Raw genomic sequence first — 15,593 nt, forward strand, 5'->3', positions numbered from 1 at the left:
TTATTTAAATTAAAATATAACTAAATCAACACTTTCTCTAATTTGGTTTGATTTGAATTATAAGTTATCATATGTTTTGTCAATATTTTTTGTTTGTATTTGTGCTATCAGTTTTAAAGTGAAGTATGCCTGATTTCGATTCAAGTAGATTTAATTTATTTTTAAATTTATCATTTAAAATTTAAAGAACAAGAGATTTTTATTCAATTGTAGGTAATAAAATATAATGTTACAAAGATAAAGAAAGAATACTTAATTAATTAAAAAGTAAAATTATAATAGTCATGATCAACACAAGTCATGAGTTATTTGATTCGCAGGACTACGTACATTGTAGCCCATAAATATTAATTATCATTTTTACTCAAATAATTTTAGAACCAGTTAAATTGGTTCATTTTTATTTTGATTAGAGACCAACTCAAATTAAATCGTAATGTTCCTTCAATTTCACTTCATGTATCTCAATTTTCTCTTTAGCTTGTTTGAAGGAAAACAAATTACATTTTACATTTGGCAAGTTTTTAATTATAACTATTTTAGACGCACATGTATTGCACGTAAAAATCAAATCATATAACACTCTATTTTTAAAAATAATGTGAATATTATTAAATAAGTCACTCTTAAAATTTTTTTGCTACACATCTTAAATATATTTATCCTCCCTCTTTCTTAGTGCGGTACTTTATTGTTATTGCACTGTTGGTGTTCTTACTTTTAATACAATATAAATATTGATATAAAATATAAAAGATATACTAAATTAGATGTTTTCAAACCAAAACGACCCTTAAAAAATATCAAATCCTTTTCCCAAGTATAACTAATGAAAGTATAGCCAAGAAGACTTAATTTCAACCTAATATTAATTGTTTTTTGGATTTTTCTCAAAATTAAACAATGAAAAAATTATTTAAATACACAACTTATTTTTATCATATTTGTTAAAATTTTCTACCATATGAAAAAATTACAAAAAATTATACTTTCTCCTATCCTCAGATACTTCACTTTTCATGATGCATCAGTCGAATACATCATTATACACGATGTATGATACATCACTTTGCATAATATATCGGTCAGATACATCACTATACACAATGTATTGAGATATATTAGAAAACTGATACACGATATATCAAAATTATATGATATATCAACATATTAAGTGAGTCAAAATTAAGACGCGAGGTATCGGGATATTGACCATGACACAATTATAATGAAAATCTCCGGCCCAATAAAACAAAAGGCCCAGTACCAATGATCTTAGTTGTACAGTCAGCATCTTAGTCCACCTCAAGAAAAAAAAAAAACTCACTAAAATTTCCCTCCCATTTGATGTTTCGGTGAGAAAATCAAGAATAAGGGGACACAGAGACTCTGCAGAATTGGATTTTAGCAGCAGCTCTTCTCTCTTCTCTCGGCAAAAGATTAACAAAGTAGAATTGAAGGGAGTAGAAAATGGCTAAGCAGAAGAGAGATAGAAACAATCTCATCGCTTTGACAGGAGCCGCTGCTCTTGTTGCTATTGCAGTCAACTTTGCTATCTCCGCTATCAACAACAAACATCGAAAGAAAAAAGGTTACTTTACTTTGCTTGCTCGTTTATTTAAACAGATTTGGGAACTATTGGTGATAATTTGGGAATTAAAAGTGTTCTCTTTATTGAATTGCAGATGTTCCAGGTTCAAAAGTTCGAGTGGACCTATCTGCTTCTGAAATTATGAAATTGGCAGAAAGCATAATTAAAAAATCGAAACAGGTTCATGATGCTGTTGCTTCGATTCCACTTGACAAGGTACTTATTGTGTTTAACTGTACCTAGTTGCATTATGGAATGTTGAATGTCCATTTTATTCTAATATTTTGGATATATTGTTTTTCTTGGTTAGGGTAATAAGGTGATTGTTTTTTTGTCATGAAATTGAAAATGAATGGACTTTGTATTGTAATGATTCTCAAGCTTGAGGTCATGGCTGAGTGGCTGAAGTAAAAATTAATAACATGAAGATCTTACTCTTAAATCTCTGCTGCAACACTTAGTATGCTTCCTTCTGCTCCAACTTTGGTGGGTAGGTGTGTACTCTGTTGTACATGAAAGCATATTCTTAATGTTGACACATACATATCAAACTTGACCTTGCACCTAAGGGTGTGCGTAGTGGTTTTGAAGTTAGTGGGTTCTGTTAAACAAGCTGGGAGTACTTGATCTATTACACCCTCCAGTTTGAGGGGGAGTATTGAAGTTAGTTGGTTAAGCTGACACGTATATGCTACTTAGTTGTTAGCTGTAGTTAGTGGGAATAAAAGTCGGTTAGATTAGTAACTAATTCCGATACTAAAGTGTCCAGCTGTGATGATCTTTTCAATCACACTATAAATACTCTTGTATGTAACTTCACAGAGTTAGTTCATTATGAAATAAAATTCTCTCTTCTATCTTCTCTCAAAATTCTTCCGCCATGGCGCCATTAATATAGCTTGAGCTCACAAGCAAAGTATGAAATTCAACAAGTGGTCAATGAAGTGGTTGAGAACCATGAGGTCTCAGGTTCAAAACTTAGCGGAGACAAAAAGGACACTTGGTGATTCTTGCCATCTGTCCTTGCCTTGGTGGACGAAGTTACATTGTACATGTTGCTGTGAGAGGTGGTAGATATCCCGTGAAATTAGTTGTTGATGTGCACGAAAATTGGCCCGGACACCAGGGTCATAAAAAAAAATATCAAACTTTACCTTAGCAAAAACAAAAACAAATATGGTGGGTTGGTTTACCTACATGTTTGTGGGTTGTAGGTTTTAGCGAACTGCTCAGTGGATTACTTAAGGGGCGGATAAGCTTGTGAGGTTACCAATTTCAGACAAAATGATTCTCAACTTTGAGGAGTATGTTGAGTTTCAAGTTTGGTTTTGGGACTTGTAGATTGACATTAAAAATTCAAGAAGGCCTGATATATGACATCATTCACTAATATTAAAAACATTTAGGGGAAGTACAATATCCAAAAGTCATATGACAATAGTTCCTCTTTTCCCTTCTATGACTATAATCTATTCTTTATATCTTGTAGGCGACTCATATCTTGTGTCTATTCATACACTTTCTATGTCTTAAGACTGTTGCGTCGAGGGGCATCTTCAATTGCTTAGGCTTCTACATCTTGATTGCTAGAGAACTATTCACCAACTCTCTAATCACTCTATCGGTTGTGTGATCGACAAACTTAAGTGAATCCAGCATGTTGCCAACCTGGTGATACCTGTCCCAGCGTATTTCCGAACGCCAGAAAATAGACAAGTTGGGTTTGTAGGCCTGTTAGGAAGCTCAAAATTGTGTCTTCTTACTTCTTCCAATGTTGCAAAGGTAAGACATGAATAGAAGGGACTGAACTTAAATTTTATTAACTCTGACTTTATTCCTGACCGGAATCTTGCCTCCAGCAAACTCCAAACTGTGAATGAGATTAATGGGGGTGGGAAAGACCTGGGAAGGGCTGTGTGCTTGGATTTTACCTGGGCCTTTCATTAGGAGAGTTCGTACTAGCAGTTATACATATATATTAAACATTGTAGTGTCTTATGTAATACATTGTAGTGTCTTATGTAATACACTTTGAAAACTTCTCTTTTTCTCTCTCTTAGCTGGATCTGTGCTAGTTAATTCTGCAATCTCAAATTTGACAGCGAATAATTATTCATTCTCTAACCATACCATTTGTTGTGAAATACATAAACTTATCAAACATTTATCTAATGGAACTTTTATATTCTGGAAGATTTTTCTAACTGATACTAAATACAATTCTACGGCTGATAAGTTGCTTATATGTTTGGCAATTTATGTTAGTGCAACAACAAAACTGCAATTTAGGCAGGGGGTTGCCCCTAGTTAGAATTGATGGAATCTTGGGTGATTATAAATAGTTGGCTGGTTGCGTAAAGCCCCACATAGAACACCGTCTTAGATACATTGGTAGAGGATTAAGTTGTAAACCTATACTATGCCCAAGTGTCAAAGAACTTAAGTATATTACCCTATGTTTATATCTGATTAAAACTTTGTTAATATTTGGTTGAGTTCAAATTAATTATGTGAAGAGGGAAGTATTTCATTTAGCTGACTGTTGGACTAACTTGGGTGCTAGGTTGCAGTCTTGTTAGCCGAAAACTAGTCTTTAGCTCTCTGTTTACTTTTTTGGAGTCAATCAGGGGTTTGTTTTTCTGTGGACCTGTCAAATATTGCTATTTATAACTGTCCTGTGCTTTAAGTATTATGCTGTAATATGATATGCATTTCTCAAGATGTAGCCGAATTTTTATTTTTAAATTTGTAGGTTGGCTATGTAAATGTGATATTGCCATTAGCAGAGTTGGAGGCACAGCAGTTCCCATTGATCCAATCATGTGTCTTTCCTAAATGGTTATCAGCTTCTGAGGATGTACGCAAAGCTAGTGCTGAAGCAGAGAGGAAAATAGATGCTCACATTACAATGTGCAGGTTCTGCCATTGCAAATTTCAACACTTCTATTTCTTTCCACAAATCTTTTAACTGCAAATTCCTCTTCTTCTTTCTAGTACGTTGAAGTAGCAAAGAACTGTCTGGTTCCGAGTTTGATCTGCTGAAATGGATTTTTTCTATTCATTTGAGGTAGTGATAATTTGTTGAAATCAACTAGCATGGAACTATATTATCAGGAATTATCATCCACATTTCATCTTGACCTTTCGAACCACAACTGTATTAACCTGTGATCCTCCTGGTCATTAAGAGGACGTGATATATCTTGTTAAAAATCTTAATTTTCACCTTCCATTGTCATCAAGACTACCCTGAATCCTCTATTCATTGTTTTACTATATGTCTATTATTAGACAAAAACTTTAATTTATGATCTATGTCTAGCTCATTGCCTGTCTGAAGTTTTCTTCCTTGACACATTTATGTAAAATCATAAATTTAATGGCTTGTACTGTATAATAGCGGCCAAAGAACATTGGTAAAAAAATACTTATTTCCAAAATGTAAATTACAAATGACTCTGCTGTGCATTTTGTTTGTCGAAAAACTTACTGACATGCCTAGAAAACTAAGGTACAGGTCCTTCAACAAGCTCTTCATGCAGCATTCTTATCTAGGATTCCCAACTTGCCATGCTGAGTCTTATTTCTAAACTCCCATCAATACACAAGTATGTCTGTAGCTTGAATCTGGCAACTATATGCTGATGTTTATTTTTTGTTTCCTTCTCAAAAAAATTAGTAATATTTTTCTGTGCATTAGTTTTAAATTCTTAGGACTACTTTTCTGTCAAATTTTGCCAAGAAGCACTTGTTCTGTAATTAACTAAAAAATCTGAACTTTTCTTTATATGAGTTCAGGAAGCGCGAGGATGTGTACAGAGTTGTCAAAGCTTTGACAGTAACAGGGGACGGATGGACTACTGATGCTAAAAGCTTTACTCGGTTCCTGGTATGGGGCATGGGCTGATTTCTTCCCTTATTTGATTTTTCATATACACTGCCATTTGATCATTCACAACTTATGTTCTTTTTCTTCATTCACTCAACCTTTTGGTGGCTTAGTTTCATTCTAGTTGAGGTATTTCCAAGGCTTGTACTTTTTAAAATTGTGTTTAGGTTTTCCAAAGTTATGTAAGGTGTTCACTTTGTTGAGAGTTGAGAAAGACAAATGTGTCTAACTAGTCAGAGCTACCTTTCTTGGGAAGTGAAATCTTCAGTCTTATGCTATTAAAAAATTGAGAATTAGTTACTCATTCCACTTCTGGACCTTATGGTGGAGATTACACAAGTTTGCTGTATACACATTTTTATTCTCTACCTCTGCAAGGACAGACATTTTAATTATTTTTCATTGCTACTAGTTTTTGATCGAAAGCTGTTGGAAAAGCATACTTTGTTTCTTCACAATATTGATATTCAGCGCTTATATTCAGATGAGTTTTCTTCATTCTTATAATATGTTCATAAAGTTGACATTTCAAGTGTTAAAAAGGTCTTTTTGCCAGGACCTCTCTATCTTATTCCTCTGTGTACACTTCCAAATGATCCTTTCTCGCTGAGAAGTTATTCAAAATTTGTTTTTTGTTGAAGTTGTGATTTTTTATTTGAAGATATTCTTTTCAAATTTTTATGGGTTAAGATTCAGTGACAGGTTCGAGAATTTGAAAGGAATGGTGTGAATCTGACCTTATCTAAGAAAGAGGAGTGGCAGCGTTTAACAGCAAATATAGACGAGCTAAGCATGCAATACATTCGTAATCTGGATGATGATTGTAGTTTTCTACTTTTCACTGACATGGAGCTTGAAGGGTTACCCCAGGAGTTTCTCAAGGTAAGATGTAAGACACGTTTTCACATCCATCTCCCACCTGATACTTTTTATTAGTCTGAACGCACAGAGGAAATTTGTTGCCTTCTATTACTGTCATTTTCAATCATCATCACTGCATGCTATTAAGTCTGATGAAATTGCAGAGGGACAATCAATTATCATATTGGGATGTGTACCTTTTACGCTCAGACAAAAATTGATTTTGGGTGGTTATAATTGCATCCTGCAGCAGTACATATTTTTATGTGTTTAAAGCCTAAACAAAATTCACTTGATTTGTGTGAGAAATAAGAGAGGAGAAGAAATATATTTACAAGTTGATGATTTAAGGAACAAAACATCTATTTGTAGGTATCAATATTACAGAAATGATTATTGTCCAAGTTGGGACAAAATTTCATTTTAAAACATGACACTTCTAGTTCTGGATTTAATATTCTAAGACTAACACTTCACATTCCCTAATATTCAAACATGCCAACTCAAAGTTACAATGAGAAAAATCAACTAGAATTTGTGGATCTTGAAAACATAAAAAGCAAATTGTCACCACAATGGTCGCTGGAGAACCTGCAGAAAGTCAATGGAAAAGATCTTATCACTGGGATCTTGCTGGAAAGTTCTGTTTGCAGAAAGTATTTAAAACTAACATGTAACATTCTAAATCTTTAAGCGAAAATCTTCATGAAATGCATTTCAAAGAGACTTAGAGTTAAGCACTTATGTTGGCTGCATAAGTTTCAATCATATTCACTTTGAAAAGCATTTTACTTGATTAAATATATCCCTTCGAAGAGTATTTCCTGATGCTCTTTTCATTGTTGACTCCATGCAGAGCTTAGAAAGATCTGAAGATGGTAAAAGAAAAATCATTATGAGAAGCCATCAAATTTCACCAGTTCTGGAGCTTTGCAAGGTGAGTCAAGCAGAAATTATGATATGAGTGCATTTTTTGCTGAAAGGCCATTTCGTGTCACAGGACTACTATTTTATGTTATTGCACCTAATGTTTTCTTTTTTTATTGCACCTAATGTTTTCTTTTTTAGACTTCACATGGTACATGTTGATTGTTTGGAACCAGGAAGGTTCATCATTCATGTGTTGCAATCGATGCAGTGATTCCTTTAGGTTCCGTACATTGAAAGTGTAACTTCTCTTTATGTGTATCACCTGTTGAACTGTTCTCACTTGAAATCTGAACATAGTCTGGCTCATATAGTTGAACATAAAGAGCTTCTGTGTTTGTTAAAAACCTCAAGTTTAGTGCTGTAATTGGCTGATTAGATTCTGTTGTGGGTTAAGTTTTAGGTATCCCAGTTTATTGGGAAGCTAAAAAAATTTTGTGAAGAGAAAGGTTTTGTGTATGAATCTTGTGAATGGATTTGGGGATTTTTAGGTGGTTGTTCAGTGGAGGGTCTAATAGCTGAGGGAAGGTGGTGATAATGGTGGTAGTGATGGTGAAGAGGGAGCTGCTAGTTGTAGAAGAAAAGTGGGGGAGGGGGTAAAATGGTGGGCAATAAGGTGGCATGCCATGTGGTATCCACCTCACCAAAATGGCAATGCCATGTGGATTGAACATACATCTTGGACAACTCTCGGAAGATGGGCATATTTGAGCTACTTGTATAATGTTAGAGGTATTTTGGCATTGCAGGTGTGACGGAGGGCAAGTATGATCCTTTCGCATGGTAGAGGGGCTATTTTGACCCTTTTCCTTCTAAAATCCTCTTTCACGAAGTTTTCGACCTAAGCCTCTATCAGCACCTTCAGTAGGCTTTGAGGTTTGGTTGTTTAGCTTATTTGAGCGAGAAATAGAGAGATAGGGGCTTAGCAATAGGAGATCATTGGTTTTAATGGAAAGAGGGAAAGCTTTATGCACTCTAGTATTCTCTCTGGCGGCTGGGTGGGGATTATATTTTTTTGTGTAGGTAGTTGGCAACGATCTCAAGGTAGATGTTGGAATATCCACCGACCTGGACTTGGCCTAAATGGCTGTCAGCTGGGTTTTTTCAAATCTTTAAATTTTATCTTAATATAAACTGTTGAGTACAGCTACGAACTCTCCATTTTCTTACCAGAAAAGCAGCACATAAGCTAGTTTTTAAACTTAATTTATGTTCGAGTTCTATTATTTATCTCCAGCCAAACTGAGTTTAGATGATGCTGTTAAGTCCTTGCGCAAAGTTTAAGTCCCTGACAAGAATACCAGACTATCAATTTTAATGCTTCAGTTCAGTCTCTAAAGATCTCTTCAATGCTTTTCCTCCTAATTAGTATCTCTTGAAATACGGTTTCATTTTATGCAAAATTGTTACTTCTGAAAGTTCTTTGTTGGTCTTTTTTGATACATCCTAAACATTTGTGATTTAGAAGTTGTTTGTCTTTGAAGGTTGGATCAACCAGAAGAGCTGTTGCTATTTCTTATGGGCACAGATGTGAAGCCAATGTTACTATCCTTGAACAGCTGGTAAGAACACCCAGAAGTTTGCAATTTTTTGAGCATTTGTGAAGAATAATATTGACTTGATACTTGATAGTCTTCGTAGTTTTATTTTATAGAGTACTGAATGTACTATGTACAATGAGCTTTTACTTAATTTGTTTGGTTGTATGTGGAGAACATTATTTTCACTGAAAATATTGATGATTAAGGGTGTGTTCAATATGGAGGAACAATGTTATTCCAATTTTTCCATGTTCGGTTGACCAAAGCTTTTTTAATTTTTTTTTCTAGGAACACAGTTCTTTTAAAAATGACTTCCCTAATTGAAGTTGGGAAAACAAGTCCCACAAGTGGCATTTCACATTGATTGTGTCATCCCCACCCTCCAGCACACCTCATTTTCAACCCCAACCCCTTAGCTTGTATTCCTCCCTCCCCCGTCTCCCATATTATTTGTCTAGATTATATAGAAATGGTTTTAGTATAATAATTTTTTGCTTACGTACTGAACACAAGAAAATAAGTGAACCCATTTATTTTCTTGGAAAATATTTTTCAAGAGAACTTTTTCCGTTATGGAAAATAATTTCCTTCATATCGAACACACCCTAATATGAACTTATTGTCAATGTAAGTTCCTGCTTGTTGTAGATTGACTGACTAAACTGTACTGATGTGCTGCCTTCTCCTATTTCAAATTCTGGATAATGTTCATGTTTCCTGTTCAATTTCAGATTCAGTTGCGTCACAAACTTGCTAGATTGCTTGGCTTTGCAAATTATGCTGACTATGCCACTGATGATAGAATGGCAAAGTCTTCCTCTAAGGTTGGTGCAAATTTTATTGGTGATTGACATTCTTTACAGAACATGGAGAATTGTCCCAAAGAAGAATACACTCTCCTTTTGGCCCCTGTTAGGAATGTATGTCTGTCTTATCTCTATTCCTTCACTTCTGTGAAAAAAAAGAGAGAAAATACTGCTTGATTATTTCCTCATGCCAGTGGCATTTAAATAGCTAAGTGTACATGTTCTAAGAATGGAGAGTGATAGCTTGTTTGACCAAACTTCTGAAGTGCTTTTCAAAAAGTACTTTTGGTGAGAAACACTTTGTGTTTGACTAATTAATTTAAAGCACACTTTTGAGCAGCTATCAGCATTTGACCAAGCTTTTAAAAAGTGCTTCTAAGTTTATTTTCTCAAAAGTGTTCTTCAAAAAAGTACTTATGGGGAAAAGCTACTTTTCTTTAGCTTCTGAAAAATAGTTTGTGCTACTCCTAAAACATGGCGAAACACCCACTTTTTTAAACAAAGCATTTTTTAGAAAGAATTACACACTTTTGGCCTCCCAAAAGTTTGGCCAAACAGGCTTTGAATCGAATACATAATTACGAATAGTAAATCAAGGTATACTATTTACGAGACCCTGGAATATCTACAAGATTCTAGCACTTTCCCTTAAGTTGATGCATACAACCCATATTTATCAAGCTCGTTACAAATGTAACTGATATGAAATCGGTGAGGGACTTGGTTAAAATATTTGGAAGCTAAAAATTGAAGTGTCAAAAGCTTCCACTTCAAGTCAAGTAAATGGGTGTACTCAGAATGTGCCTGTGGCCCTCAGTGTCAAAATTTCTCCAAAAAGTACGCAAATGTCCATGCGCCGGGGCGTGAACTTAAGCTTTTCCAGAATCTGGAATGTGGGAGGTGCATGACAGCTTGTGCGGAGGTATTTGTGGGAGATGCTTATTGTGATTTTGTCACCAGTTCAAGAGGAAGTCCCTGTTGGTGTTCGTTTTCGCACTTATTCCTACGCATACAACCACCTCAAAACAGTAAAGGGAGGAGAACTCAACTTCATGGAACTCTAGTGCTGTAGCGGGAGAAAGCTCTCTTCAAAAGGCTATTAATAGCTCTGATACCATGCAGATTTCAAGAAGAAGAAAAGTCTTTGTTGTAGTTTTTGAGGAATTTACATCCCATGAGAATGGGTACTGCTACAATATGTCCTACAACTAAATAAGCAAAGAAAATATTACAAAATCAATTACAATCATTACAATATCCATTACTCTTATAATTAAGTTAGGAAACAAATCAATCACCAAAAAACTGTCTAAAAGGATGTTTGCCCTTGTGCTAAAGAAACTTGTTAGCACCCTTTAATTAAAAAGTTGATTAAATCAGCAGCTTTTAATTATATTTTCCTGTTTTCTCTGTAATAGTTCTTCTGTAACAGTTGTTTTCCTGTAGCAGTTGTTTTCTTTGTTGCAGTTATTAGCAGTAAGGAGGTTATTCCTCCACTTTCTCATTTCAGTAGTAGTAGGAAGTTACTTCCTTGTTATAAGGTGGGTGGTTAATCCACCAATGTTATATTTACGTTATTTGAATTCCATGGAAAGATGAGAAGAAAATTATTATGATTTTGAGTACTTCAAACTCAACAGGTTGCACGTTTTATCTTAACGAACCAGCACCATAGGTCGTAGGAAGAAAACATTTGATTTCATGTCGCAGCGCCCCATAACTAGATCCATATCAGGGACCATAACAAAATTCAATATAATTGGGTAAAGAAACTATTTAGTCATTCAAAGTAGGATCCGAAGGATTTTGTACCAAAAGCCTCTACCTCCAAGTCAAGTGAATGGAGTTGTAAGCTGAATAGAGTTTTCCTAAATAGGGAGCTGAAGAAGATGTACGGGAATTGCTGGAAAGTGACCCTATTTGCCGGAAAGGTCACTGGAAAAGCTTCTCAAATCATTGTGAGTGTATTGGGATGTTGGTCGACTGGTAGTTTGCAAAATATATGGTGAAAAGTGGTAAAAAAATATCTGATCTTTAAGATAAAGGCTCTTCATCAACCAAAAACTGATGGAACCTTGATGGTAAGGTTAGATCAAATAGGCAAACCCCACAAACCAAAATCAGCGAAGAAAGTTTGTTGGGAAAAGGTTGCACATACTCCAGAGTTAAATGTCGGTGGTGCATGGAGGGCTGGAGGCGCGTGATAGGGTGTCTGACAATTAGCTTTCTTGAGTTGCATGATGAAGCAGGGTCTCACTGGTATATGCACGTACTGATGGAGAATGACAAACTCGCTGGACAGTAATCACAACAATGAAAACATACCCGGTGTAATTCCACAAGTGGGTCTAGGGGGGTGATATGTATGCAGGTCTTACCTCAACTTAGTGAAGGTGGAGAGACTGTTTTGGATAGACCTTCAGCTCAAGTTAAGCATTTTAAGCATCTTTGAAAAGTAAATACAGTAGTGAAGATACCACGTTGCAAATAATGTAGAAAAGAACAGTAACAACAACAAATAATACAATACCGAAGCAAGGGAAACAAAAGATAATAATATGAATCATAGAAATAGAAGAGTAATAGTTATAGGAGAGTAATAATAATAGTAATAGGAAAGTAATGCTAATAATACTTGGAAAGAAAAACAAGACTACGCACAACTACCAACTAAACTTCTATTATATACTCGACCTCCATATCTTCTTATCTAGGGTCATTTCCTCGGTAATCTGCATATGTACCCTGTCCAGTCTAGTCACTTTTCCCCAATACTTATTCTTTTGCCTACTTCTACCTCTCCTCAGATCCTTCTTTCAATGTCGTACAGTAAACACACTGGCCTGAAAACTGCACGACGATGGAGTTTCTCGCTTTACTGCACAACAGCTAATTTCTTACTTGATTACAGGGAGTAAGTCACGCTGTACTAAATTTACCATATCCTAGAATATCCACAAGATTCTAACTACTACCTTTTGTTTCCTTTTAATAGTCGTGAAATGTCTTAACATTTGTGCTATGGAGAAGGCTCCTGGTCCAAATGGTTTCCCAATGGTTTTTCCTTTAAAACTTTCTGGGACCTTGAAGAAGGACATTATAGACACTGTCAATTTTTTCCACACCAGCCAAACTTTTGAGAAAAGCTTCAATGCAACCTTCATAGCATTAATTCCAAAGAAACCAGAAGCCACAGTGCTAAAAGACTATAGACCTATTAGTCTGGTAGGGGGGATTTACAAAATCATAGCTAGAATTCTAGTTGAGAGGCTCAAAACAGTGTTAGATAAGCTAGTCAACAACCATCAGATGACAATCATCAAGGGAAGACAAATCATGCATGCTGCATTATTAGCCATTGAGTGCATAGATGCAAGAAGAAAGAATGGTATTCCGGTAATAATGTGTAAGCTTGACATTCAAAAAGCTTATGATCATGTGAACTGGGACTACCACCTCAATATCCCAAGGCAAATGGGATTTGGAGATAAAATGGGTGAAATGGATGGAAGTTTGTATCAAAACATTTAGATTCTCTGTTCTTGTGAATGGTGAGCCTATTGGGTTTTTTGCCTCTGAGAGGGGTTTGAGACAAGGAGATCCACTCTCTCCTTTCCTATTTATTTTAGCTGTGGAGGGGTTTGACAGTATGATGAGGACTGCAATCCAAAAGAGATGGATCACAAGTTTCCGGATGAACAACAGAATGGGAGAGGGTAAGGAGATATACCATCTATTGTATGCATATGACACCATCATATTTTGTGAGCCAACAGTGGATCAAATTAGGTTTATCAGACTAATTTTGATACTCTTTGAGAGTGCTTCAGGGTTGAGAGTCAACAGGGGAAAGAGCAACCTTTTTCAAGTTTTGGAGGTTCCTTAGGTTCAAAGCTTTGCCAACACACTAGGATGCAGAATAGAAAAGCTACCAACCACTTATCTTGGTATGCTCCTAAGCTATAAACACAAAGCACTAGAGATATGGGATGGGATTCTAGAGAAAACTGAGAGGAAGTTAGCTAAGTGGAAGGCCCAGTACCTATCAATGGGGGGGGGGGTAGATTGATCTTAATAAACTCTGTCCTTGATTCACTACCTACTTATGTGATGTCACTTTTTCCAATCCCAGCAAAAGTGGTGAAAAAACTGGAAAAGATGAGGAGGAAGTTTCTGTGGCAAGGGAATAAAGAGGGGAAAGGTTACTGTTTGGTGAAATGGGAAACAATGTTGCTTAGTAAAAAAGATGGGGGTCTGGGAATCAGAAATCTTAGGCTGCAAAATGAGAGTCTTCGATTGAAATGGTTATGGAGATACATCAATGAGGATAAGGGCTTTGTGGAAGGAAGTCATTGTGTCTAAGTATGGTGAAGCTAGCCCATGGTGCACGGAAATGGTAACTGATACCTATGGAGTGGGAGTATGGAGAACAATTAGGAATTATGGCAATTTATGGAAGACAATACTTGCCTCAAGGTTAGCAATGGAGCAAAGACAATTTTGGAGAGATAGGTGGTTTGATCAAACTCATTTAAAAGAGGCTTTCTCTTACCTATTTCTTATTTGTGTAAACCCTGAGGTGACAATCCAAGAGTGTTGGTCCACACAGGGGTGGGATATATCTTTTAGGAGGCGTTTAAATCAGTGTTATGAAAGGCGCTCGCCTCGTCGCCAAAGGCGAGAGGCGAGGCGAGGCGAGGCGAGGCGAAAAAGGCGAGGCCCTGGCGATAATGGCGCTGAAATGGCGAGAGAAAGGCGCCGCCTTTTTGATTAAAAATTTTTTGACTTAATAATATTAGTCAAAATTAGGGTTTTTTTTTTACTTTCGAAAATTTCTGACTCTCTCTCTCTCGATCGATCGATTCACTCTTCTCTTCTCCCTCGCCGGCCCTCGCTGCTCCCTCGCTGTCCCTCGCCGGCCCTCGCTGCTCCCTCGCTGTCCCACGTCGGCCCTCGCTGCTCCCTCGCTGTCGCGTCTCTGCTTCCTCGCTCTCCCTCGCTGTCACATCTCTTCACCCTCGCGGCTCGCCGGCGACCTCGCGACTCTCTCAGGTATGTCGCGACTCGCGTCTCTGTTCTTCTTCTTCTTCTGTTGATCTGTTCTTTCTTCTTCATTTTTTTTTATTTTGGTAAGCTGCGTAAGCAGCAGTGACTAGTGAGGACTCAGGCAGTCAGCAAGTGTAACAACTAACAAGTGTTAATTTTTTTAAAAAAATTCTTTTCCTAAGACCTAATTATTTATTCCAATATTCCTAAACAGCGAATTAATTGAATTTGATAATCAATGGCGGATGCTAGCAAAAAGAGGGACATTGGATGGAATTATGGCACTCAAGGAGCGACAAAAGATTCGGTCACTTGTAACTTTTGTGGGAGTACTTTCAATGGTGGAATAACGCGACACAAACAACATTTAGTGGGTGGTTTCAAAAATGTTAAACAATGTGCCGCTTGTCCGTCGGAAATTAGAGAAGAAATAAGGGCTTATATGTGTTATTGCTATTAAGACTTTGGATAAAATATGCAATTAAATATTTTTAATTTTTGGTATTAATTGGCGCCTTTATTCAAAAAGGCAAGCGCCTCGCCGCGTGGCGAGGCAGGCCCTTGTCGCCTTTTGTCGCCTCTCGCCGTCCACAACACTGGTTTAAATGATTGGGAGATAGAGAGGGTAGCCCTGTTACTGGGAAAAATAGGGCAAGTTTTTTATTAGCAGTACAGAGGTTGATATACCTCTTTGGAAACACAATGGTAACGGGATATTTCCTGTAAAGAGTGCCTGCACAAGAGGTCTCCAGGTGACTAATACAAATACTCAATGCAAGTAGAATTATTTTTGGAAAAGCAGCATTCCTTCCAAAGTTAAGTGCTTCACTTGGTTGGTTATCAAAAGGGCCTGCCTAACCCAAGGAGTGCTACAGAGGAAGAAGAGACATTTGGTTTCTAGGTGTTTTCTGTGTATGGTGACTGAGGAGACA

General features: G+C 36.5%; 1 protein-coding gene across 2 annotated transcripts in view; it reads left to right on the top strand.

Annotated features, from left to right (window-relative positions):
- The first annotated feature begins 1,346 nt into the window (after positions 1-1,346).
- The window catches only part of LOC101244701 (probable thimet oligopeptidase), a 28,241-nt gene continuing 13,994 nt past the window's right edge, over positions 1,347-15,593 (top strand). Inside the window, exons 1-9 of one of the 2 annotated variants that reach the window (XM_010327480.4) lie at positions 1,347-1,591; positions 1,686-1,807; positions 4,344-4,507; positions 5,109-5,199; positions 5,390-5,480; positions 6,183-6,362; positions 7,198-7,278; positions 8,753-8,830; positions 9,541-9,633. In XM_010327480.4, coding sequence (XP_010325782.1) covers positions 5,162-5,199; positions 5,390-5,480; positions 6,183-6,362; positions 7,198-7,278; positions 8,753-8,830; positions 9,541-9,633 — 561 coding nt within the window. In that variant the 5' untranslated portion in view covers positions 1,347-1,591; positions 1,686-1,807; positions 4,344-4,507; positions 5,109-5,161. The remainder of the gene's footprint in view (positions 1,592-1,685; positions 1,808-4,343; positions 4,508-5,108; positions 5,200-5,389; positions 5,481-6,182; positions 6,363-7,197; positions 7,279-8,752; positions 8,831-9,540; positions 9,634-15,593) is intronic. The other variant, NM_001346433.1, reaches the window with a different exon arrangement.

Source organism: Solanum lycopersicum, chromosome 9, assembly GCF_036512215.1.
Source record: "Solanum lycopersicum chromosome 9, SLM_r2.1".
Taxonomy (NCBI): Eukaryota; Viridiplantae; Streptophyta; class Magnoliopsida; order Solanales; family Solanaceae; genus Solanum; species Solanum lycopersicum.